Below are 25,722 nucleotides of genomic sequence, written 5' to 3' on the forward strand. Positions count from 1 at the left end.
CTTGAGAAACCAAAGGAAGTCTCCAGAGCCTTAGTGAGGTGAGCTGGGCCTGTGGACAGGGAGGTGGGGTCCATCCTCACTCCAGGATTTTAATTGCACTCTGGGCTCTGTGCGAAGGGAGTGGAGGGTGTTCAGTGGAAGGATGACACGATCTGATTTCCACACAACTCTGGCTGTTGTGTGGAAAATGGATGGCGATGGAACAAGAGTGAAAACAGGAGTCTGACGTGGAGGCTGTCACAGAAGGCAGGCCAGAGAGATGATGACTTGGAACCAGGAGATGGGGGTGCTTGGGACAGAAGCTGACGGGTTTAATGATCCTAATAATTGCTCACATTTATTGAGCACATAATCTGGGCCAGGTGTGTGTACAAGCATTTAACATGTATAATTTTCACAAGAACTTTACAAAGTAGGTCCTGTTATCCCCACGTTAGATGAGGAAGCTCTAATACAACAAAGGTCAAGTTTTATGCCCAACGTCACAAAGAAGAAAGAGGTGGAACCAGGTTTGCCATTGACCACCATTGCTGCACTGCTGCCAATGATATATTTTGAAGGTGGATTTGTCTTCTTGTCAGAATTTATATTACCTGAAAATATATTAGCCAAGGCATCCTGCAAATATTGACTGGGAGCCAGAAACTGGACAGGAGATGGGGCCTCCAAAGTGAATAAGGAAGACCCACCCCAACCCTCACATCACTCACTTAGAGGCACTTCCCCTTGGCTTTCATCCCCTTGTGCACCGAATTCAGTTGTTCCATCTGGTCCTATGTTCCTTAAAATAATCAACCAGGAATTCATTGGGCTGGGGAGTATGGAAGCATGCATGTTTTTCCACATACAGGTGATGACCAGAGGCTGGTCATGAGGCTGGGTGTAAGGTGTGATAGCATCCAACAACCTCACTCTGTTGCCACCCTCTGTGACCTTGGACAAATTTCTGAACACCTCTGAGCCTCAGTTTCTACATTTATGAAATAGTCACCGTTAAGATTTAAAGAGCCACTAGTTAGAACATGTCCTGCCACGTTGTAGAGCACATGGGTACGCTGTGAGCTGTGGCCATAGATACCACTTGCATTACAGGGCACGATGGGCAGTTAGAACATGAGTAAGGGTTGGCTTTGCTGCTGGGGCCAAACCTACTCAACTGGTTTCAGATAATGCTTAGCACCAAGGCCCCACTGTTTTTACCCAGATCTCTACCGAGTCTATAACTGTCCCTGGTGGCACATGTAATCCATTCACCCTGTGGATGGATGGCGTCATCTGAAGAGCCCCAAGTGATGGTAATAACATATTTCGGTATAAATGCCCCATGATTTAATCCAAAATTCTATGTATTTGTGGCAAAATGGAAGCAGTACATTAAGAAATTATTTTGCAGGGAACATAATTGTCCCCTACAGTTGCTAAAGTGCTGTCTCAACAGTTTTATCTATTATAGTTAGTGAAACTAAATGAGAAAGAGCTGGGGAAAGGGATTTTTTTTTTTTATTCTGGCGGTGGGGGGAAGTTGTTTAATCATCTTGAGTATTTTAGCAAATAGAGAATAACAAAAGAAAATAGAATATAAATGCTTCATTGTTCTTTCAGTTGTACGGTTCTAAATAGTTAGGAGCCCAAATACCAAAATCATAACCAAGAATAATTTGAATTTTGTAGCTAAATTGGATGGAGTGCTATGAGAGACAGCACAAGCCCCATTTTGCAGTGTGGAAAAAATTATTTCAGGAAAAGATACAATATGATTTGCCACTAATTTTTCAAACTTTAAGAACCACGTGCTGACGTTTCTTCCTGGCGAGGCAGTGCCAACCAGTGATTAGGATGAGGTGGACTCTAGGTCAAACAGAGCCAAGTTCAGTCTCCACTGGTTTGGCTGTGTGGCCTTGGACAAGTCCCCTGACCTCTCTGTGTGTTTCCCTCTTCCCTGCCAGGCAAATAGTAACTGTCCCTACACCACAGGGTTCGAAAGTGCACTTGAAAAGCAGGTGTCCCAGGGCCTGACATTCTGTAAACAAACATCAGCAGGGAGATGGCAGTGCTGGTGAAGACGACAAGTCATAAATGGTCATGGTGATGGGGCTTTGCTTTCACTCCCCAAATCAAGAAGCCAGAGCATCAGTTGTTTACCAGGATGACTTTCCCTAAAGGAGAACAGAAAGCATAACTATTTGCAAGGACTAGGCTCTGAGGAAGTTCAAGCAAAGCCGAGACACAGAAAATGCCAGGTCTTGGATTCTTCTTCTTACTTTTCATTTTCCTTCTCTTATTTCATACCTCACTGCACCGTCTTTATAGAGAATTATTCAGTTGTCTGATCTTGCCATGAAAGAGTCCAGAAGAGCCAATTATATAAGCCTGAGGAGTCCCATGACGGCAGCCAGTGCAAAGTTTTCACTGAAAACCAGGAGTTCTTTCAGGGTATGAAGCATCCAGTCTGGGTACATATTGGGTTTCCTCGCGATATTTTCTCAGTATTTATTTCGCTCTGCTTGAGGAATAGATCATTTTCAATAATGGATATTCATTTTAGTAACTGGGAAAATCCTGATTATGATTTTTAATTATGGTTTTTATTATGTGTTATGTTTTATTGAAGCTCCAGATGCTTTATCCCTCATATGAATGTATTCAGAGCTATATTTCCAAATTCTTATAAAGAAAACCATTACCCAAATTTATATATGAACGATTTGGTAATTTGGGGAATAATAACTTGTAGCGAAGTAAATCTTCAGCAGAAAACTGGGTTGGATGCTTCGAATACCAAATGGGTTTGCTAGAGAGATCACAAGTGTGTGTGTGATTTAATTGCAAAGAGTATCTGTGGTGCCTGCTGGTATAATTGACAAACAAGAGCTGTCTTGCGATGCTTTTGCATGAATATGCTGCGCAGAATAATTAAATCCTTAAACCATATGTATAGTCTTCAAAGAAATAATAGGAAAAAGTTGACATGTCATCAATGAGTTTTCCATATTCTAAATAATTGATGCCAATCTCTTAGCCTTCTTTCCCCTCATTTAAGCAGTTCTGAAATTGAAATTGGTGACAAGTTGTCAAGGTTGGTCTTGACGACCTGACAACATTTAGAATTCTTGAAATAACAAGGGAGTGAATGTGACCAGCCCCTACCTCCGAGCCCCTCCAGGATTGGTGACCACAGTTTGGAGCCGTATTTCTTTTATTTTTAATTGATCCAATTAGTTTGAGCACATTCTGTCCAAATGGGGTTGCTTTTCTCTACTGATGATTCTGCGTTTGTCATCGTTTATTTATGAAGCGCTTCCTGTGTGCTAGGCTTTATGTTGGCTTGGGGATACAGGTTCTGCCCCTTAGCTCAACCCAATGTGGGAGAAGACAAGTCACCAAGAAACAAGGTAGAGCAAGGAAAGTCCTGTCACAGAGCCTGGCAGACACAGGAGAAGCATTAATGGAGGGAGGGCAGAGAAAGGGATCCCAGAAGAAAAAATAAGTAGGTGTTTCATACTGCTCTCCTATGCTCTGGGGAATAAAATATGTCATTGTGATGAAATCCATCTCATTCCAACTATATAACTACATTATATAACAGTAAATTTAGAGTGGGATCATTTCAATATTAAAAAAGGCAATTTGGGGGTAATTGTTTTTTATTTCAATACACAAATCATTTCAGAAATGTGAGAAATTTTATAAGGAAAAATGTTATCTACACTGCAGTGCCTTAATGTAGATCATAAATGATCATTTCCAGCCAGGTGTACCCAAAGACTTGGAAATCAGAAAATACAGTGCTCGACTGGAAAGGACAAGTTTTTCTCTGTTCCCCTGTAAAGAAAGCAGGTGCTGTCTGAGTGTCTCCATCTCTGTCTTCACTCCAAGCCTCTCCCTAAACCGTAGACTCAGGGAGTCAGTGGTCTGCTGGACATCCAAGAGCATGTCTGCCAGGTACTTGACGCTCAACATGACCAAGCAGATCTCACCATCTCCTTTCCCTCCTGTATGAACTACTACCCATCTCAGTTGTTAACTGAGGTTCCCAATTCTGTGCCCTTGTCTGAATTTCCCAGCCTGAAGGCTCATATCTTGCTCTGGCCGTTTGTTTGGAGGCTCACAGCAGCTTCCTGCTGCCCTTTGTTTCCTTCTTTTTCCTTTCCTCCCATGCCCAGGGTGGAGCTCAGTGTGGGACTTTAACTCACAACCCCGAGATCAAGACCTGAGCTGAAATCAAGAGTCAGATGGTTAACCAACTGAGCCACCCAGGTGCCCCTGTTTCTTTCCCCAGAAGTCTTATCTACATGGCGGTCAGAGTGGCCTTAGCTCCAAAGCTTATGTCTGCTCAGGTCACTGCCATGTTTAATGGCTCCCTATCACACAGAATAAGGCAGCAACACTTGCAACTTGTAGGATTAGTCCCCAGCCTACCTATTTGAGCAACAGTGTGTCTTCCTACTTCATATTTTACATTCCAACAAGTGGAACTCCGCCTAGCTCCACATTTCCCGTGCCCATCTCCACTAGCTTGCTCTTCCTGTGCCTTTGAGGATGTGGTTACCCCTATCTAGAATATTCTTTTCCTCATCCCTCTCCATTTCCCACCTCACTACCCCCTCTCAACTTTATTTCTTCTTCCCATCTTCAGTGACTCACTTGGGTACCACCTCCCCCAGGCTGGCATCTGGGTTAGAAACCTTTCCTTGAACTCCCCCAATGCTTTGGGCACATCTCTATCATGGAGCTCTCATCACTCCTTGGGTCTGTCCTTCACCAGATATGATGAGTTTGTGGGGTGTCTTATTCCCAATGTCCAGCACAATACATATTAAATGAGAGAACATTGAGGTGTCACTTATAATAGGAAAACGTATGGAAAGTAGCAAAATCAACTCTCGGGCATTTTATTTTCTGGTGAAGAGAACAACAGAATTCTGTGTTAGATCAGCTCATCTAATAAGCAGAGAAAAGGGACGTGACGTTCTCATGAAATTATGCATTCACCTTCTATTTTCATTTGCTGACACAGAGGATCCATCTAATTGGATTTTCTCCTTGGGGAAATCTAAAGGAAATGGGCCCATTGCTATCACATTTCCAATATGGCCATTGTCCACCTGCCTCTCTGTTTTCTCAAGGGACCTTTGACTTCTAGCCCTTTTAAATTAGACACATATCTCAGAAAGCCTCAATCAACCACATTCGCAGTTTCAGCTGTGGCTTCTCAGCAAATCATGGTTCCTAAGAAAGACACAAGACACAGGTCACCTGGGTTGGGAGGGGATAGCCCAAGCCAAAAAGACTATGCCTACAGCATCCTCCTGAAACTCACTCCTTCACCCGTCCACCCACCCATCCACCCATTTGTCCATCTGTTATTCTACTTGACACATTTTTGTCCAGCACTTAGCAAAGCACCTGCTGTTAGATGGTGCCATAGAGTGGTTAAGAGTGCAAGTTCTGCCCCAAAGCCACTCAAACGTCACCACAGATGATGTGACCCTGGGTGGGTCACTTAACCTCCCTGTATCTCAGTTTCCTTGTTTAGATTGGGACAAAAAAAAATGGACTCTAACCCAAAGAGCCAGATACTAGGCACAATCAGGATTAAATGAGATGTATATCAGGGGCTTGGCACAGGGCCTGGACTGAGCATGGGGCCGCAGTGATGAGCAAAAAAGCCCTCTTCTGGGGCTTATAATCTTAGGGGGACACAGACAAGGAAACCAAAGGGGTTCTATGATGTGGGGAGTGGTGGTGTTGGAGGCCACTTCCGGTAAGATGATCAGGGAAGGCCCCTCTGCAAAGATATTTAAACTAATACCTGAAAGATGAAAAGGAGCCAGCTCCATGAAAAACCATGAGGAGGATGTTCTGGGCCCAGGACAGGGCAAATGCAAAGGTTCCAAGTGGGATAGATAGGTTGTGAAATGTTCGAGAACATGCCAGGAGGCAGTGTTGGCTGGGGTAGACTGAGTCACAGGCAAGCAGTCACGGTGTGTTGGGAGGGTAGGGTTGTGAGCACCTGGGAGAGCGTGGAAGGCATGGGGAATTCATTCCAAGCACAGAGGGAAGGCATTCAGGGCTTGGAGCTGGGGGGTGCATGACCCCAAAGTGGGATCTGGACAGATCCATCACTGCCCTCAGCTCCTCACAGCCTGAGGCAAACGTGAGGTGGACTGTGCAGCACAGAGAGGAGATCCAGCACAGAGAGCGACGTGGGTCCTCTTGTGCAACGTGTGGCCCGTTGACACCCAGGCCCTGGGGCCCCGTGTGGAAGCACAGACCCATGGCTTGAACGTTCAGAGGGTCCCCAGAGGTCACGGGAAACTCAGGCAGGAGCAGGTCTGGCGTCCCTGAGCTCTGGGTTCCTGGCCCTGCCCACAGAGCCAGAGTGTCTGTTCTGACTGTGTGCCTCCCTCCCTTTGAGAAGGTTAACACCCACAGCGCCATCCCTGGGCCTGCACTCAGGGCCATTTCTTTCCCAGATTCTAGGAGAAAAACTCAAAATGGAGTGTCACCAGTGTCTTAGCTTAGGGGACACGCTCAGGCGTTACTCAGCGGCCAGCCTCCCCCTCTTTCGACAAAGGAAACTACAGTGATGCTGAAGAACTCTCTAGAGCTCAGAGTATGACTGAGATATTTCTGTTTAAGTGATGTTAGGATAACACAGAAAAGAAGTAGAGGTATTTTTTAATTCTTTATTCAAATTCAATTTAGTTAACATAATACAGTAAGTTTCAGGAGTACAGTTTAGTGATTCACCAGTTGCCTGTGACACCCCATGCTCATCCCATCCCGTGCCCTCCTTTGTGCCCACCCCCCAGTTGTCCCATCCCCCCCCCCCAGTGACCTTCAGTTTGTTTCCTAGAGTTCAGTGTCCCTTACGGTTTGTCTCCCTCTCTGATTTCATCTTATTTTATTTTTCCTTCCATTCCCCTACGTTCATCTGTTTTGTTTCTTGAATTCCATGTACAAGTGGAATCAAATGGTTGTCTTTCTCTGACTTATTTTGCTCAGCTTGATACCCTCTGGCTCCATCCACGTTGTTGCAAATGGCAAGACTTCATTCCTTTTGATGGTTGCGTAATATTCCACTGTATACAGACACCACATCTCCTTTATCCTTTCATCTGTGCGTGGACATCTGGGCTCTTTCCATAGTTTGGCAATTGTGGACATTGCTGCTATAATCATTGGGGTGCAGGTGCCCCTTCAAATCACGATGTTCATGTCCTCTGGGTAAATACCTAATAGTACAATAAAGCAGTAGGTTTTTAAAGGTTTTTAAAGGCAGAAGTATTCATGGGTCTTTGTACAGAGCCACATTCTGAAACCCTACGAGTAATCTTCCTGCTGGTATACCCCAAAATTCCTCTTGTCCACAAGCTTGCTGACTGTCGTCTACCAAAGCTCATGTTCTCCCGTTCCTGGCTTTCCTGGCAGATTTTCCATGTCACTCACACGTGAAGCGTGTCTTCTCCTTGGACAGCCATCCAAACTAGCTTCCAGTTAGAAAGCCTTTAAGTGATATCTGTTTGTAAATTACAGCATATAAAAGCTATCTCTGTTAGAAATTTTATCTCCACAAATTCCTGCGTATAATACAACTCTATGTATTAGGTTCATTCAAAGGAAGAATTTAGTATTGTCAGGAGTGGAATTACTAAAGTATTAACAAGATATAAGTAAAATAATAAAATTATGAGCAAACAGCAAATAATGTAAGTAATTATAATATAACTGAATTCTCTTAAGTGTTTCTTTATCTCCTCAATCTGTGATCATGGAGCTGACCAAAGCCGCTCCTTCACCAGGAGACTGAGGCTGTTGCAGGCCTCACCTCCTGCAGGCCCTAGCTCCTGGCCCCTCCTCAATGGCCCCTGTGCTCTGTGCCTCCTTCCCCTGCAGCTGTGCCCTGCCCCCTCTGCATCCCCATTCCTCCAGCCCATCCCTTTACATGACCCTGCCCTTTGACCCCACACCCCATCTCTCTGCTTCCCTTCAGAGCCACCCTCTGGAAAGATTCATTGACGTGTTCTGTCCCCATCTCCTTGGTCTCCCCAGTCACTGCCCCTCCCCAAGGTCACCATCCTCCCACACACACCCCCACCCGCCCCTGCCCATCCCAGCAGGGTTGCGGTCTCCCTGGCCCTGAGCCTGTCCAGAGGTTCCTCTGACAGCTCGTGAGAGGGACACTTAGGAAATGGGGATCTGAGACCAAAAGGAACAGGGACGTAACCTCCCCCAGCACAATCTGTGTATTCCTGAGCAGAGTGAAGGGGTGGGGGGCACACAGGAGGATCCATGGCCCTTTATCTGTGAGTGTGAGAGATGGTCTGTTTTGCATTTTTGGCACACGCTTCTCCAACACCCGCTGGTAAGTAGAGCACAAGTCAGACCACTGTGAGGGTCTAACTGACTTAAGTCAGGCATATCCTAAATATATCGGAATCCATGTAAACCAGGGAGATTGCTTTCAGCTCTGGACATGGCTGGGAGAGAAGCAAGAGAGATGGACTGTAAGGAAGATGTTCCTAATCTGTTACATCCAGAACTTCCCACTGCTGTCTCTTCCCTGTTTGTCAGCGCCCTGGTTGCCAAACCTAACTCTAGCCAACTGAAGCAAAGGAGGGGGGTTTATTGGGAAAAGGGAAGGGGGCAAAGCAGGTCTCCAACACACCTGGAAAGTCTCCGCCTTACTCCCCTCTGTCAGAGCCGAGTGGTGGCCACGGTCCCCTGGGCAGCATCCTCGTAAAGCAAGGGACCAGGCTGAGGGAAGCCCTACTGAGTGTATTTTTGGAGCTTTGAGAACAAAGAGGCAAGACTTCTTCCCTGGAAGCCCCAGCTCACAGCATGCTGTGGTAGAGATTTGTGATGGGCTCGCTTGGGTCCCAGGTTCATCTCTGGTCTGGAAGTGGAGTGACCCCAACATGACCAACTGCGTGAAGCTCATTCTCCGAAGGGGCGGCGGATGGGCAGGTTGACAGCCATACTGGCAGGTGCTGCACCTCCTGCAAAGCTCAGTATGTAAAACAATCCTCAACTCCTCATTGCCGAGGCAGATACAACCAGGCTCCATGTCGGAGGGCCCTTCCCCATCTTGCACCAACGTGGCTTCCCAGATTTCAGACTTTAGGCCTCCTGGCCTTGCCATCCTCTGCCTGGAATTCCCTCCTCCTACCCCCTCTCTTGCCTGGCCATCTGCTGCTCCATCTGCAGGTTCCCTGTGTATAGCCTTCCCCTTCCACAGTATCCCACCTGCCTTATTCCGTTCCCCCAGTAAGACTGTTCCTACCTCTGTGGCAGCCTTGCCCATGCTGAGCGGTGTTTCCCCTGTCACCGCACCAGGCCACCATATCCTTATTTATCTTTGTATCTCACCAGCTGGCACCACATCTAGGACATAGTAGGTACACAGGAAACATTTGTCATAGCTCTGTTGAAAAGAATAAAATAGCGCATATTACAAAAGAAACTGCAAAATAATTTAAAACCTTAAGAAACTTGTGCTTTTACTATCGTCAGTGAAGATCTAGTAGACCACATACAATTTTAGTTGGGATAAATAGGACTTTTTCTCCCCCTTTCAATTTATCATAGAAATTCAATACTTCAGTGTGTCCGAAATCATTTTTCCTTACCACCTGTAGCACTGCTTTTAACATTTCATTGTTGTTCTAAACTCTTCTTTGACATTTTCATAATGACAGCTATTTCTCTCCCCTGAACAAGTACCAGCAGGAGCGATGCAGTGAACCCAGAATTATTTTCCCAGCAGGTGGCTTAGCCATTGATTCTAGATGGCAGAGCCTGGTGACTGCCAGGCAGGTGATTCTCCCAACCTGGAAACCTGTACATGCGATTTGTAGAAGAGCGTGTGCTTGTGTGCATGCTCTAGCATGCACGTGCACATGTATGTATGTGAGTGTGCGCACACCAGAGAGTGTGCTGGAGGGCTCTGCACGTACTGTGGGAGCTATTGTTCAAAGCACACACGTCTGAATCCCGTCATCTAGGTCTCCTCCTGTCTCCTTCCTGAGCAGAGGAAGGTCATTTGGGAGCCTCACTGGGTCATCTGTAAAATAAGGATGGGTCAAATGCTGGCTGCCCCATGGCCTAGAAACTCACAAGCAACATATCAATACAACTCTACACTCATCTTTCTGTGTTGTTTGTATTTTTCCACAGAGGTCTCATTGCTAGCAGTTTCACAGAAACTCATTATCTGCAAGATGGTACTGATATATCCTTCACTCGAAATTACACGGTAAGTCCCACTGCAAGACCACCATGTTACCGTGCTATCAAATCTGTGCTTAAACTTTGCAGCCATTTTATCCTAGCAAAGTCACACACCCAAGGTTCTTCACTCAGATCCCATGAAGAGCCTGTGCATCACTCAGGATTTGGGCATTGCATTAGAACTCCAGGAAAACTTGGCCTTGGCCAGCTTCACACCAGGACAGTCCTTGGAGATCCAGCTGACCTTGAAATCACCTTCCAATAACTAGGGGATGCTCAGTTAGGCAAATCCTTGCTAGAAAACCTTGCCAAAGTTCAAGATGGCTTGGAAAGCGGTCATCCCAAGGCTGAACTTAGCTGTGTTACCCTCCAAGTAACTTGAAGAAATTTGAAGGAAAACTGACTCTGCATAACCTATAAATGTATCCCACCTATTGGAAATGTAACCTACCTATTGTAAGTGTATCCACCATAAATAAATGCATAAGCCATTTATTTATATAAAAGATAAATCCACCATAAATAAGATGGTTCTGTATCATGGTTGTTATTATAATACAGCATTTATTGCCTTTTAGCTTTCCTGGTGTTTGAAGTTTTATATATAACATGGACAAGATGCTAATTTTATTTGATCCTTTAACAAGTACTTACTGGGTACTCTCTGTGCTCAGCCTGTGTGTGATTAAAGAGAGGTACTGCCCTCTCAGGACTAAGAAAATTACTTAAAAAAAAAAAAAGCTATGGATATTTGTCTTAAAAAGAATAAGCTTAGAAAAAGACTTTACATTTGCAGTCGAAGTATCATCAAGCAACTTTGATTGTCTGCAGGGATTTCTCCCTTCTCTGAACTATGCCAACGCTTGTTTTCTTCATCACATGTTTGGCATGTGGCAAGCATAGACTGATACCTTCGGACTCATAGCAATCTTGTGGAATGACCTGGCATTGATATTCCAGCCTGGTCAAGCTTAAAAGAGTCCAGGGAATCCCTGGAGGCAGAAACAAAGAGGGGATGTAAGCCCAGAGCAGTAGGCTGGTGAGTTGGGGTCATGGGACCACAAAGAGCTACCTGGCACTTGGGTTTTGGGACAAGAGAAATGGGCACCTACAACTGAGAGTCCCACAAGAACTGGGCCTCCAGAGAGCTGCTTCCTCTGTGAAAAAAAATGTATGAAAAAAACCCTAGTCCAGAGAAGGGACAACAAAAGGAATTGCCTTAAAAGATCCTGTATTGAAGAAAGATCTCATAAAAAAAAAATAGAGAAATTGAAACCCCAGCCAACCTTATAAGTATGTTTGCAGGGGGGTGGACTGGTATTTAAATTTCTAAAACCTGCATAGAAATGCAATTTCCAGTCAATATATTGACCTCAAAAATATATTGGGACCAGTCATAGCTTGATTGGTCTCAAATCAGCAATCCTGGGTCCCCTGGGCTGAAGCCAACCCAAAATAGTTCTATGGAAATATTTCTACAACCCGGATCACATGAGTTGCCCATGGCAAAAAACAAATAATGATGATCAAAATCAAAATTACAAAACACAGTGAGAAAAGCCACTGTAAGTGAGCATCTGTAGACAAGAGTAACAAGAGTATCGGCCCCTCTGGAAATGCAAGCTAATAGAAAAATCAGAGAAAATCGTAAATATTTTAAAGAGAACAGAATAGGCCTAATAGAAATTCCAGAGTGAAAGGGCTCAGTCAGTTGAGCGTCTGCCTCTTGATTTCAGCTCAGGCTGTGATCTCAGGGTCATGAGATTGAGCCCCATGTTGGGCTCCATGTTCAGCACGGTGTCTGCTTGAGATTCTCTCTCTCTCTCTCTCTCTCTCTCTCTCTCCCTCCCTCCCTCCCTCCCTCCCTCCTCCTCCTCCTCCTCCTTCCCCACTTGTGCACTTTCTTTCTAAAATAAATAAATCTATTTTTTTAAAAAAAGAAAAATTCCAGAGTGAATGTTTAAACAGTGTAATGAGAATGTCCCAGAATTGAAGAAAGACATGCATCACAAGCAGGAAGAGTGCAAATAAATTCTGTCGAGGATGGCTTGTAGTAAAACTGCAGACCACCAAAGATGGGTCGTAAAACCACCTGAGAGAAAAGAGACATTTGTGCAAAACCAACAACAGACTTCTTATCGGCAACTCCAAAATTAAAATTTCATAGAGTCAAGGGGAAATTACAAAAATAATAATAAAATACATTTACACACAAAAACGAGAATTTACTCCTCTCCACTTTTAACAGAGAGTATCTACCAAAGACTCTTGTACTAAGAAAGAAATGGAACATAAGAGACAAGGGTAGGATGTTAGAGGCAAGAGTAAGCCAAATAATTGCATGTGAATAAATCTAAGTAAGCTATTTAAAGTAATGATTACAAAAATAATGACTAAATTTGGATGTTTTAAGACAAGGCAAGCAAAGAGAAGATTTAAAACAGTTTAAGAACTTGTATCATACTTGAAAATAACAGAGATGCAGGTTATAGATTTTGATAACTATCTTGCAAATTTAAGTATAACTCTTAAAAGAACAGAAAAGCAAAATGTATAATTCCAAATAATAGATAGTGAACAAAAACAATGTATCAGCTCAGCAGAGGCCAGGAAAGAAGGAAAAGGATTTGAAAGGCAGAGTAAATATAAAACACAAAATAATTACATAAAAATGAGTCAACATATTATTCTAATTATATGTAAATAGATTGAATCTGTTTGTTAAAGTAAAAACAGATTATCTGCTTAAAATTTAAAATCCAGCTACATAATTTTTACAAGCTTCACACTCAACATACAAAATGGTTGTGAAAGGAGTAGAAAATGTGTAGTAGACAAATATTAACCCAAAGAAAGCTGCTGTCATAGCATTCATATCAGACCAGCTAGATCTTAAGGCAAAAAAAACATTATTATGGATAACGGGGTTGATTACTTGATGAGAAAAGGAGCAATTCAAAAGGATGGTAAAGTAACTGAACGTATGTGTCCCAGTAAAATAGCCTCAAAACATGTGAAGCAATAATCAAAAGAATTAAAATAAACTGACAAATCCACAACCAGAGAGGGAGATTTAAATATACCGCTCTCAGAAATGAAAACTTTAAAAGATGAGCAGAAATTAATGAAAAGGAAGACCAAAATAATTGAGAGATTCAATTAAGCCAGAAGATGATTCTTTGAAAATATTAATAAAATGAATAAAATACAAATCTAATCAAGAACGAAGAATTCCCAGGGAACAGTATTACAAGCAAAAAGATGGACATAACTATTGTCATTCGGAGATTTTGAGAATTACAGGAATGCTATCAACATTAATAACCATTTCCTTAAAAAAAAAAAAGGGAAATCCTTAACACTGTTCAAGATAAAACAAAAATGTAAATATAACCATATAAAGAAATTAAATAAAAAGTAGTATTTTTGTAATCTCCCCCCCTCAAATGACATCAAACCCAAATATTTTACCAGGTAACTTTTACCAAATCTGTAAAGACCAAATAATTCTTGAGATTTTTTTTTTTAATTTTCTAAAGGAGGAGAGAGGAACTACAAAACTCAGAAAAAGAGCATCCACAACATGAATATTATAGACTAGTTTCAGTTATAAACATAGTTGCAAAAATCCTAAATAAAATATTTGCAGATCATATCCAGCACAGATTTTTAAAAATACTTTGTGACCAAATTGTACTTACCTGAGGAATGTGAAGATAGTTCAACATCAGTGTATCGGATAATATAATTTAATGTATTAATATCTGTAGATGAAAAGTATTATTATAATTGATATATTTCTTCAAATATAATCTATACTATTTATTATGTAGATTAAAAGAGCTCTTACAGGTGGGAAATATTTCTCATATCTCCCTTCTGTCCCCAAATATCACACTGCATAGACTAAACCTTCCAATACTGATTCATGTAGCCACTGCAGCATCTTGGTTGATGCCACCGAGAATCCATTCATTCTTTTTTTTTTTTTTTAAGATTTTATTTATTTATTTGAGAGACATAGAGAGAGGCAGAGACACAGGCAGAGGGAGAAGCAGGCTCCCTGCAGGGGAGCCTGATGTGGGACTCGATCCCAGGACCATGCCCTGAGCCGAAGGCAGATGCTCAACCACTGAGCCACCCAGGTGCCCCTCCATTCATTCATTTACTCATGCACTCCAGAGACATTTATTAACCACCTTCTGTGTGCCAACACTGTTAGCCTGGGAGGATATAGGATGAATAAAATACACTCTTAAGCATATAAATTCTTGAGTCCTCCACTTACCCGTTGTATAGGAGGGGTGAGTGTCTAACACGGACACACCCAGAATGTGTAAGATATGGTCCCAAAATTATTTTACTTGTTTTATGTTTTTGGTTTCAATCTCCCTTTCTAGTTTTCCTTTTCTTAGGCAATTTTTGTCCTTTTTTTCTCATTTGGGAAGACAAATAAGAAAGAAGAAGAGATAGAAGACTAGGTTAAACGAGGACCTGACAGCTGCAGGTCTGTTAGGGGCTCGGATGGTGCGGTCTGTAGGCTACAAAGGTAGATGTCTATGAGACTAGCTGGAAGGCCACGTGCCAGAATGCTAACAGTGTCCGTCTCTGAGGGGGGGAAACTCTGTATTTTTCTATTTTCTGTGATGGGTGGGGGGATTATGTTTTTCTTTCTTCTCATTTTTCTACAAAGTCACAGTACAGACAGGCAGATGTCTGCTCCATCCCTTCTCTTCCATCGTTCCTCTGCATGGAAGTGTCCTTTATAGGGAGAAGGGGGTGGGAGCCAGCAGGCCTGAAAGCCCCAGTCCCTGCTCATTGGGCGGGGAGAGCCCATGCTGGGAAAGGCCATGAGTCTAGCCTTGCCGTCCTCCCTCAGTCAGTGGGGGCTAAGCCTTGCCCACTCCCTGCATGGACTCTTCTCAGCAACAGTGCCCTGCATCCCCAGCCTCCCTGGGATGAGCCCCACGGCTTGGCTAGCAAGAACCGAGCAGTAGAGATGAAGGTTGGAAATGGCAGGATGCCTCAGTCCCACCTCGGCCAAAGTTGTATCTTCTAACAGAATATACCAGAAGCCCCTTGTTTTGAAGGTAATTAACTCCCCCCCACCACCGTCCAAAACCTCCAGAAACAGCAAGCACATATTAGAAAGAGGAAGACCTGTCTTGTATTCCAGCATCTACTTTGTCCCCTTCCTGAGCCATCAGCCGTGTTACTGTAAAGATAAGGAGTGAACAGTCTTCCCCACTAAAGAGAACCCACAGCCCCCGACAGCTGGTCCTCCCAGCAGAAACCCCCTTGAGGAGAGTCTGTGACCTCGTATTATCTTTCGTGGTGAGGAGACAGACGCAGCTTTTGGGGTTTTGTTTTTATTGAATCAGGCTGGAGAACAAAAAAAGAAATGTGCTGACTCATCTTCTTACCCCCTAAAGTCAGCACACTATGAATTTTCCTCCATTTAAGATTATGAAAAAATAAGAACCACTTTTGGCTGTAGTACCCTCTTTTTTAAAATTTCATCTCTCAACCATCAGCGTAAGCTGGTTGACATGCCGCGTAGTGGCTGATATTAATTTTGGAATTAATCGCTTGTCTTTTATCTCTCCATTGTCCTGACAGGCTGAAATATTTGTGGTTTTATCCTCTGCCGGCCACATCTGAGGGAAGATTATGTTTTATATTGTTACTTTTAATAAGGCCTGTGGGAGACGATGCACATGACATTGTGCTATTTGCATCCCAGAAGACAACTCGGGGAAAGGCCAGAGTAACGCTCCAGAATGCCTCCCGAGGGTTGTCAGGGCTGGATGGGTGGAAATGCACACTCATCTGTTGGACGTGCACTAACTGAGCACCTGCACGTGGCCAGACACTATGGCCACCACTGAGGGGACAGCAGGCATTGAATATAGATTAGGCGATGGGGCTAGAGGGAGGAGATTGACATTTTTCCAAGTATCTCAAACCTAATAAAAATCTGTGATAAGTGTGCTGAAGGAAAGGTTGAGGGGCCTCATCTGGTCTAAGGGATCATGGACATCTTCATGGAGGAAGGAGCGCGTGACCTGAGATCCAAAGGTTGAGATACGACTCGGGACGGGTGAGAGACGGACATTCCAGGCTGATGCTGAGCTTTACTTGTAGGCAGGGAAGTGTTTAAGAGTTGTCAGGGGCCAGAACGTGTAGGCCTTGGAGGTCATGGTGATGCATTTGGTTGTTGTGGAGGAGCATTGGGAAGCCATAAGGGTCTCAACTCTGGGGGGTGTCATGACCAGTATAGGCTTTGAAAGACCCACTGGCTACCACACAAAGCGGTAAACAGAGACAGCAAGAGTAGGGACTCGGCAAGATGAGGCAGCTGGCTCTTGTGGAAAAGCCTAAAGCCCAGCAGAGGGGACATGGCTGCTGAGGCCTGGGCCATGGGGATGGAGAAGGGAAATGTCTGACCCTAGATGCGTGAGCCACTCCCAAAAAGGTTCCATTTGTTGTATGTGTTTCTCTTGGGAAAACTTAATAAGACATTCGTTGGGAGGATACCAATAGGAGACCAGTCAGTGTTAAGTGAGGCTAACCATCAGGCAGATGTGGAATCCAATATTTTGATTGTTGAAAGTATTGTTTGGGTGACATCCCATCCATTTCCATGGCAAATGTTTTCTATCAAAAAAAGAGGGAAATCTGGGTGGCCCAGTAGGTTAAGATTTCAGCTCTGGTCATGAACTCAGGGGTATGGGATCGAGCCCAACATCAGGCTCCATGGTCAGCACAGAGTCTGCTTGAGATTTTCTCTCTCTCTCTTTCTCTGCCCTTCTCCCTCACCAACTCTCTCTCTCCCTTTCTGAAAAAAATAAATAAAAGGAGTTGAATCTCTGCAGTTGGCTTGGACTAAACATTTCAGGGCAAGTGGATCTTAGGGAGTCAACCTCACCCCTCAACAGTTAGCATGAAATGTATGAAAAGATGACTCTGGATGTAGGAGGGAAGTCGCAGGCCATTCATTAAGTGTAGCAGGTGTGAGCAAAGGCTTGTTATCAGACTCTTGAGAAATACTTTAAAATGGATTTAATTTCCCTGCCTTCACTGTACTCTACACCCATCCAATCCATCCACTCTCCCCACGTGGCTGTTCTGCTTTTCCACCCACTGGGGCACTGACGATATCCCATGGTGACCCTGCCCCACTGCGTCTTCCACACTTTCCTTGTCCATGGACCCTTCTGCTCCCAGCGCAGGCCCTGCCTTCCACCACAAGACGTCACAGCCATCTGACCTTATCTCTCCATTTCCTGTATCCCCTGGGTTCAATCCAGCCCCTCTTCCTGGCTCAGCAGTCCTGTCCTTCCAGAACATCTTTCTCTTTGTGCCAGTTCCTGTTGCACTTACTTTGATCCTCCTCGATCATCATCAGTAGGTTCCCCAATGCCCCCTCCATCGAGTCCAGACTTCTTAGACCAGCATGCACATTCCTCAGAGGTGATATACCTCCTTCTTCATGTGTGCATCACTCATTCATTCAGATGCTCACTCGACAACAAACATATACTGAGTGCTCACTATGACGCCTGCTAGCATTAAGTGAGCACCAGGGATATGCAAGGCATAGACGTTTTGTTGTTTGATCCTCCCAATAAATCAGTGTTTGCTATTTTTACAGCCAGATAAGGAATCTGAAACCTAGCAGAGTTAAGTAACTAGATCAACCCCAGAGCTGATAAGAATTCAAGACCATGTAGTCAGACTCTAAAATTGGAGCTCCTGGCCACTGTGATCCTGCCTGATTCATTTGGAACAGAACACAGAAGGCTCTCTGTTAGGTGTTCCTGGCTGTGGTAATGGAATTAGTCTAGAAAACTGTAGCAAGGTGGATTAGGGAATGGACTAGCATTCGTTTGAAAGGAGACACCCAGCAGATGCTTCTGGGAGAGAGCAGAGGATGTCCTGTGGAACTGCAGTCCTGGGACATGGGAGAGAAAAGGCCCAACAGCCCTCTGGGAATTCACTAAGTGCATCGCTCTGAGGCCCAACTGAATGGAGATCAGTAAGGGTCCAGTGCTTTGTGGCCGTTCACAGAAGGGAGGAGGACACAGTCTCTGTGAGCACAGTCTGACTACAGACGACATGACGGGCCCATTGCAACGATACTCTAGGAGCCAAACAACAGAAGCGCCAAATCCATGTGGAATCTGGAACAAGTTCCCAGAGGAACCCCAGGTTTGAGCGACTTTCTTTTTCCAAAGTTGTCAGAGAGGAAGGCTGTGAGTGAGGCCTTCCGTCTGGAGGCAGCGTGTGTAAGGTTAGGATCACAAGCCAGGGAGGCAGACTGCCCAGGTTCAAAGCCCAGCTGAAGCACTTAACCGGCCATGAATGTGAACATGACTCAGACACTGAACCTGGCACACAGTCAGGCCTTTAGGAAAGCGAGCCAGCGGTACCACTGCCCACAACAACTCATAGCCACCCTGGACCGTATGTTCCTTTGGAAGTCCCTCTATATCATAAGAGCAGGATGAGAATGTGGGCCGCGGCCAGGAGAGGGGGTGATGCGCAGTGCTGAGCAGAGTTCTTCAGGTACAGGCGTCCCCGTGAAATGGCAACTGGCCCCTCCGCTCTTCCGACCTGGCTGCCAACAGGCCACTCCTGCTCGTTTTCACAGTTCAACAAAGTCCCACACAACATGCAAGCAGATTTGCAGCTGGGGGTTTGGAACCCATGCAGGACTGTAAGAAAATCAGCCCCCTCCTCTCCACTGTGTCCATTGCTCTCACACACATTCATGCATTCAGCAAAAATACACAGAGCTAGGGTTCAGCGCGGAGGAAAGTTGAGTTTATGGCACAGCGGGCTTACAATACCTATTTTCACATTCAAGATCTCTGACGGTGCCTTTTCAGAGACTGTTTCCTTGTGAAATGTTTATTGGATCCCTAAAACCCTGGGCAGTAAGTGTCACTCCCATTTTACAGATTAAAAACTGAGACTCCACGTCTCGGATTCCAAGACTCTCCACTCAGGATCCATCTAGCGCTCTCATTCTTGCAGACATCCTGTTTCCAGGCCCAGTTTGCTGGGAGGTCCCGAGGAACGTGAACATGATTTCTTAAGCATGTGTTCCCTGATGCAGAATTCCAGCCCAGCGAAATGATGTGAATGGCCCTTGAGGTTCGTCCTTTATAGTCGTTTAACCAGACATGGTTCTTGTTAGAGCTGAGAGCAAAAGATAGCCCTGGGAGTATGGGCGTGGTGACTTATTGCTCAGCGATCCTGTCCCGCATTCAAGGCTGAGCGTAATGTGGCCCAGCCAGAGAGACGCACGGGGCTGCAAAATCACTTTTTCCTTTGCTTGACTGCACTACCACAAGCAAACACATGGTATGTGGGGCTTGATGTTCCATACGAGGGAACACGGCCTAGACCATGGTTGTGCTGAAGTGCAGGCCAATAGCTCATGCAGACACATGTAGGTACATGCACGCATATGCACACGCACACACACTTCCATGCAGACCTACACACACTTGCTTGCCCTTGCACTCCCTCTATCTGCAGGACTCTCTGCGAGTTTGGAAATCAATTCACTTTCCTACAATTCCCTGAGTGCCATTACAATAGGCTCTATTGGATTCCAGAAGGCATCTAAGTTTGGATTTTAGGTGATCGCTTCTGTCCAAAAAGAGAGACCTACAGGGGCACATGGTCACAGTGGCAAGACACAGAGGGAAGCCGTCTGGCCTGGAGTCAGGTCTAAATGTCAGTCCCTCTGCTGTGCCACCGACCAACCCCGTGGCCTTTGACAGTCACTTCGCCCGTTGGGGCCTCAGTTTCCATAGCTGCTCAGGAAGGGGGTAGCCTGAAAGAGGAAGGTTGGCCTTAGACGACCTGAAGCACCCTTTCAGCTAGAACCCTGTGTGATTCCAATACTAACATGAGGAGGCAGTTGGGCACATTGCATATGATGCACCTTGGCGGGTGGGGGTGGCCGTCAACTTCCTGAGGAAAAGTGGCATGGAAGATAATTTTTGCTCAGCATCCTCCCTAACAGGCTTTGTCTGCTCCCTTTCCTTTGGAATCACAAGGTCAGGCCATTTTTGTTAGCAATTTAAACAGATAAAATCCCTTTCAAGTCTGCTGAGAGTTGGGTAACAGAATTTGTACTTTGCTTCCCATATGGCAGAGGGTGGAGGGCTACTCTTCTGAGGCCCAAGTGTTCTCGTTCCATCTCCCTCTTACCCACCATTACATTTGATTGATAGTATTAAACAGAAGGAAAATTTATTTTACTGGAGTGGGGAAATGCATTAGGTTAAGTAATAAGTATATAAAATACATAGTTAGAGGTTTTGTAAAGGAAAAGATGTAATTTTGTGGTTATGCATGTTTGGGACTGTTTTCTGTGTTATGTTTTGTTGGTAGAAACAGAATGTATTGGATCAGCAGAACAGCAGCGTCGACGTGCTAGCGGGACAGTGTCCTCTATTCAGCGACGCCTTTTACAGACACGGGTGTGATAAAAAAGAGATAGTAGTTGGCACTCTTGAGGCTGTGGAAGGGGATGCTTCGGGAATGTTCGCAAGGGGAAGTGCTGGGATCGTAGCTGCAGTGCGCCATGGGCGCAGGACCTCCCAGGGTGTGATGGATGCCTGCTGTGTCTCTCACTGGCGCGGTCACCCTCGCAGCCAACAGGCCAGGTGTTTGCGAATCCACAGGGCCTGATGGAATCCTACCTCTTAGCATCAGCCCACGAGAGGCAACCTGGCCCTCTGGTATGGTGGCAGCACTCACCTGGAGGACCCCCCCCCAGCTCCAAGTGGGGGACTGCTCCCCCTGCCTCAGCCACGGCTGGAGGGGGCGAAACCTCCCAGGGAGCACAAGGCTACATCTCTTCCACTCCTCGTAATCAAATTCACAACCAATTATGCAGCACATGGTGTGATGAGCATGTCTTTCTGAGTTTGAGGTTATCCATATGACTTGCTGCATCCTGAAAATGAAATCACAGTTGTTTAAGCGTGTGCTGAATCATATTGAAAAAATTAAAACTTCATGAAATTCTAATTGTCCTGGAGAATCTGGAATTTGGAGTTCTAGCCACTATACTTGGTAATCTAAGAGGTTAAGGAGTGAGCAGTGGCCTTGTTAGCTGTCCTCAGATGAAGCGAAAGTAGTTCTAGCACTGGGGTGCCCGGGGGGCTCAGTGGGTGGAGCGTCTGCCTTCGGTTCAGGTCATGATCCCAGGGTCCTGGGGTCGAGCCCTGTGTCCAGCTCCCTGCTCCACAGGGAATCTGCTTCCCCCCCTCCCTCTTCCTGCCACTCCCCCTGCTTGTGCATGCTTGCTCGCTCTCTCTCTCTCTCTCAAATAAATATATTTTTTAAAAGTAGTTTCAGCACTAAGAAATAAGTTATGAACCCCAGTAATGATGGAAAGAGGCAGGATGGTTTCAGGACCAGCTCATGAGAGCAAGGATCCACCCCCACCGACCCTCTGTTATCAGCACTGTTTCAACCCACTTGGTGAACTGGAAATTAATTTTATACTAATTTGTTCTCAGCTCATGCTTTAATGAGCTTATATTTCTGAGTATTTAATTTGAAAATACGTCTGATAAATAATCTATTAAAAAATAAATTGAGACTGAAAATAAATGAGTTTGAAATTTCAGAGGTCAGCAATTAAGATTATTGTCGCTATTTGGTTTTTAATTGTTTAACCAATACTCGGCTGCCAGTGCAACATCTCGTATTTCTCTAAAATGAGACAAAATCTGGAGTGTATGATGGGTAACAGACAAAATCCGTGATTCTGGTCACCCTGGGTGGCCTAAACCCATCAGCCACTGCTCTTTCGCTTTCTGAGCCTTCTCTGCCCTGATGTGCTTGCTGGGCACCCAGGACTGAAATTCCCCCGCTGGGATCCCTCGGGCACCCTGGGGACATTATGATCCAGTTACATGGCCCCCTCATGGTTAGAAAATTGTTACCACGCCTCCCTCAAGTACGCAGGTCCACTTATATAAGGGAGGGTGGGGGCGTGGAGCCTTTCAAAAGTAATTTCACGTGGACACTAAAAAGGCAAGCTGGCAGCCAGGTCTGGGTGGATACCTGATGTGGCCGGTGGGCAGGTGTTCCCCTACCACTGTCCTCCCTGAGCCATATACTCACTGGACAGGTCTGCCTCACCATGGCTGCTCCTGCCCTAGAATCTTCCAGCCAAGTAGAACTAACTGCCTCCCATCTCTGCACATGCTTTCCCTCTGTGAGCAGTTGTCTCTCCTGCCTTGGCCCCTGGACGCCTAGCCACCCCACCCCACCCCTCAACATTGTCTGGGAGCCAAAAGAAGAGCCACAAAACTCTCATTGTTTGCAGTCAGCATAATCAAGAGCAGAAAAAAAAAAATCCAAGATGGGCTAAGTTTATACAAACTATAAACTAAGCTGATAAGATGGTCTTATAGGAGATAAGTTAAGAAAAACACCCAGTCTTCCTTTACATTAAAAATAGATGTAGAAGATATAATAGAAAAAAGATCCTATTTATGATATCAACAAAACCTACCCAATACCTAGGAATAACCTTAATGAAAACTTCATGACAGCAATATGAAAAAAATCCAAGACTAGATGGAAGGCCATAAAAACGTACCATGTATGTGAATAGGAAAATGGATCTTGGTGGATTTATTACAATGGATTATTAACCACATTATTAATAGATAAATAACTTCAGTGGATTATTACAGAGCTTAAAATTTGATCCTGAAATTCATCGGGAAGAGAAAATAGGCAATAATATCCTAGAAATAGTCAAAGCAAAGAATAGAACCAAAGAAAACCTGCCCTTAACACAGTTGCCAAGACAGCCCTTTAACAAATGGCTCTGGATCACCTGGATCTACACATGCAGAAGCATGAAACTGGACTCCTACTTCAAGCCATATATAAAAATTAATTCAAGGTAGACCAAGGATGTGAATAGAAGAGCTAAACTTGTAGGGTTCCTTTTTTTTTTTTTTTTTTTTTTTTTTTTTTTTACTTGTAGGGTTCCTAAAAGAACACATAGGTGGAAATCTTCAGCACCTTGAGATAACCAAGCACCAAACACATAAGCAACCAAAGGGAAAAAGATCTCATCAAAATGATCGACTTTCGTGCTTCAAAAGAGATGCTCGAGAAAATGAGAGGACAACACACAAAGTGGGGGGAAATATTTGCAAATCATGTATCATAATATATTCCCAAGGGAACCAAAAAATGTGCATCCACACGGGAAGTTGTAGGATGTCCGTGGCAGCACTGTTCGCAACTGCCAAAAAGTGGAAACCACCCAAGTACCCATCAACTGATGAATGGATAAACAAAATGTGGCATTTCCAGAGCATGCAATATTATTCTGCAATAGACAGGAGTGACCCATGCTGCAGCCTAAATGAGCCTTGTAAACATTATGCCGAGTGAAAGAAGCCAGACACAAAGGGCCACATATTGTATGAATCCACTTACACGAAATGAATGAATAAGCAAATCCATAGAGACAGGAAGTAGATTAGTGGTTGCCAGCGGCTGAGGCAGGAGGGGCAGGTCCAGGGAAGTGAGTGCTAATGGGGATGAGGTTTCTCTTCAGGGTGATGAAAAGGTTTTGGAATTAGACAGTGGTGACAGCTGTACAACGTTGTGAACGTGTTAACCAAATGCTTTTAAAAGGTGAATCCTGTAGTCGTTGAATTTAACCTTAATCAAAACAGAGAACTTATACTACCTGACATCAAAATGTATGATGGGACAGTAGGAACGAAAATGGTGCCGTGGTCTTGGAATGGACACACGGAGGTTTGTCTCAATGGGGACAGCTCATGGGGTACGAAAGCAGAGACATGCACATGGTGTGGGCATCCCATATATGATACGGAGCACCTCCAATCACCACAAAAGGGAAAATGGTAGCAGAGAACAACTGGGTCTTAGTGTGTGAGGGACAGTTAGATTCTGATCTCACACTCCTTGAATAAATCCCAAGGAGAGTAAAGGGCTAAGTACAAGACTATGGAAATAGAAGAAAAGAAAAAGGACATATGTGTGACCTTGGGGAAGGCCCCCTCTAAGCAGTACATAAAATTCATAAGGAGAAAGATGGAAAATGTCTCTTTATAAGAACTGGAAACTATACAACAAAAGATAGAAGGAAGTTCAAAAATCGTTTCTCACGTAGTAGGCAAAGTATTAAAATCCTGAATTTTTGGAGAAAATCCGGAATCAGTAAGAAAAGTCAAAATAACAAGAGTCCAGATCTCCCATCTCCCTCCTTGAGTTAGTTGCCTTTCAGATGGTCCCAGAAGTCTGTTCTCTACTCAGTGACAGGTGACCTTGACCCCTTTTTGGAGGTGTTATTGGAGACCACTGGCCTCTTCATCCCAGCCAGTCCTCTTTCTTAGCAAAGTCAAGGTGGTCTTAGAATTTTCTTTTTCTTGGGCGGGAGAGCTGGACACCAAGCTCTGCCCTGGGGAAAGTGGGTTACTGCCACCACGAGTGGAGGAGCCGCGTGCTGCAGCAGACACAGCAGGGACAGGCCGAAGCCCAACGTCCACTTGTCCTGCTCCTTCCACACCGCTGCCCTGCCAGACCACGCCACTGGCATGCAGAGGCCACAAGTGAGGCGAGCGGAGTGTGCTTAGCTTTTCCTGTGGGTCAGCCACTTAGTGGGGGCTGCCACGTTAGCTCCTGCCACGTGGATTCTGGACAGATCTCTGTCTCGGTAAGGAAGTGGCCAGGCTGTGGCTTCTTGTCACAGGCAGCAACGTTATTCAAGAAGTGGGATCCTGCAGGCGTGTCACACGGGGGCTTCTGTCCCAGACCTAGAAGACCGTCCTAGTTTTATTTCCTGCCGACAGGGACTGTCAGCTCTCGACTGGGCAATTCAGGGAGGCCCCCTCCAGCTCCCATCTCACCTGCTTTTCTGTTTCCAAAAGCCAGAGATTTAGGCCTCATTTTATGACATTTCTCAGCGCACGTAAATAGGCCGTAGAGGTCCTCATCTCAGTACAAGAGACAGTTTCCAGGAGGGTAGGAGGGGATGTCAGTCAATGTGATTTGTCCTGCCACTGGGTTTTGTGGAACACTCGGCATCGGAGCTTCCCTGAAGGGCATCAGAGACAAGAGTGGGATTGGGACGCAACTTAAAACCCCATTGATCATCTCGAAGTAAATCAGGCCTTCCTGCCAGAGATCCTGGCCGGGGTCACGCCGCGCTTAGCATTAAATATTAAGACCGCTGGTTCAATATTTTATGCCAAAAGGGAATCCCGGGGCTGAAAGCAAGTGAAGGGGGTGGGAGGAGCTGGTTTATCATGAGCAAGCGAGAAGCTACCCTGACTGAACCGACTTTCTCCTCTTCCTAGGGTCACTGCTACTACCACGGACACGTGCAAGGGTATTCTGGTTCCACCGCCAGCCTCAGCACTTGTTCTGGCCTCAGGTAAGTGGTGCTGATGGTGCTGGCCC

General features: G+C 45.0%; 1 protein-coding gene across 1 annotated transcript in view; it reads left to right on the plus strand.

Annotated features, from left to right (window-relative positions):
- Positions 1–25,722, plus strand: part of ADAM12 (ADAM metallopeptidase domain 12) — a 329,912-nt gene that overhangs the window by 194,737 nt on the left and 109,453 nt on the right. Inside the window, exons 4-5 of the mRNA XM_072804906.1 lie at positions 10,180–10,258; positions 25,620–25,696. Of these exons, the coding sequence (XP_072661007.1) occupies positions 10,180–10,258; positions 25,620–25,696 (156 nt within the window). The remainder of the gene's footprint in view (positions 1–10,179; positions 10,259–25,619; positions 25,697–25,722) is intronic.

This window comes from Canis lupus, chromosome 29 (genome assembly GCF_048164855.1).
Source record: "Canis lupus baileyi chromosome 29, mCanLup2.hap1, whole genome shotgun sequence".
NCBI classification, from domain to species: Eukaryota; Metazoa; Chordata; class Mammalia; order Carnivora; family Canidae; genus Canis; species Canis lupus.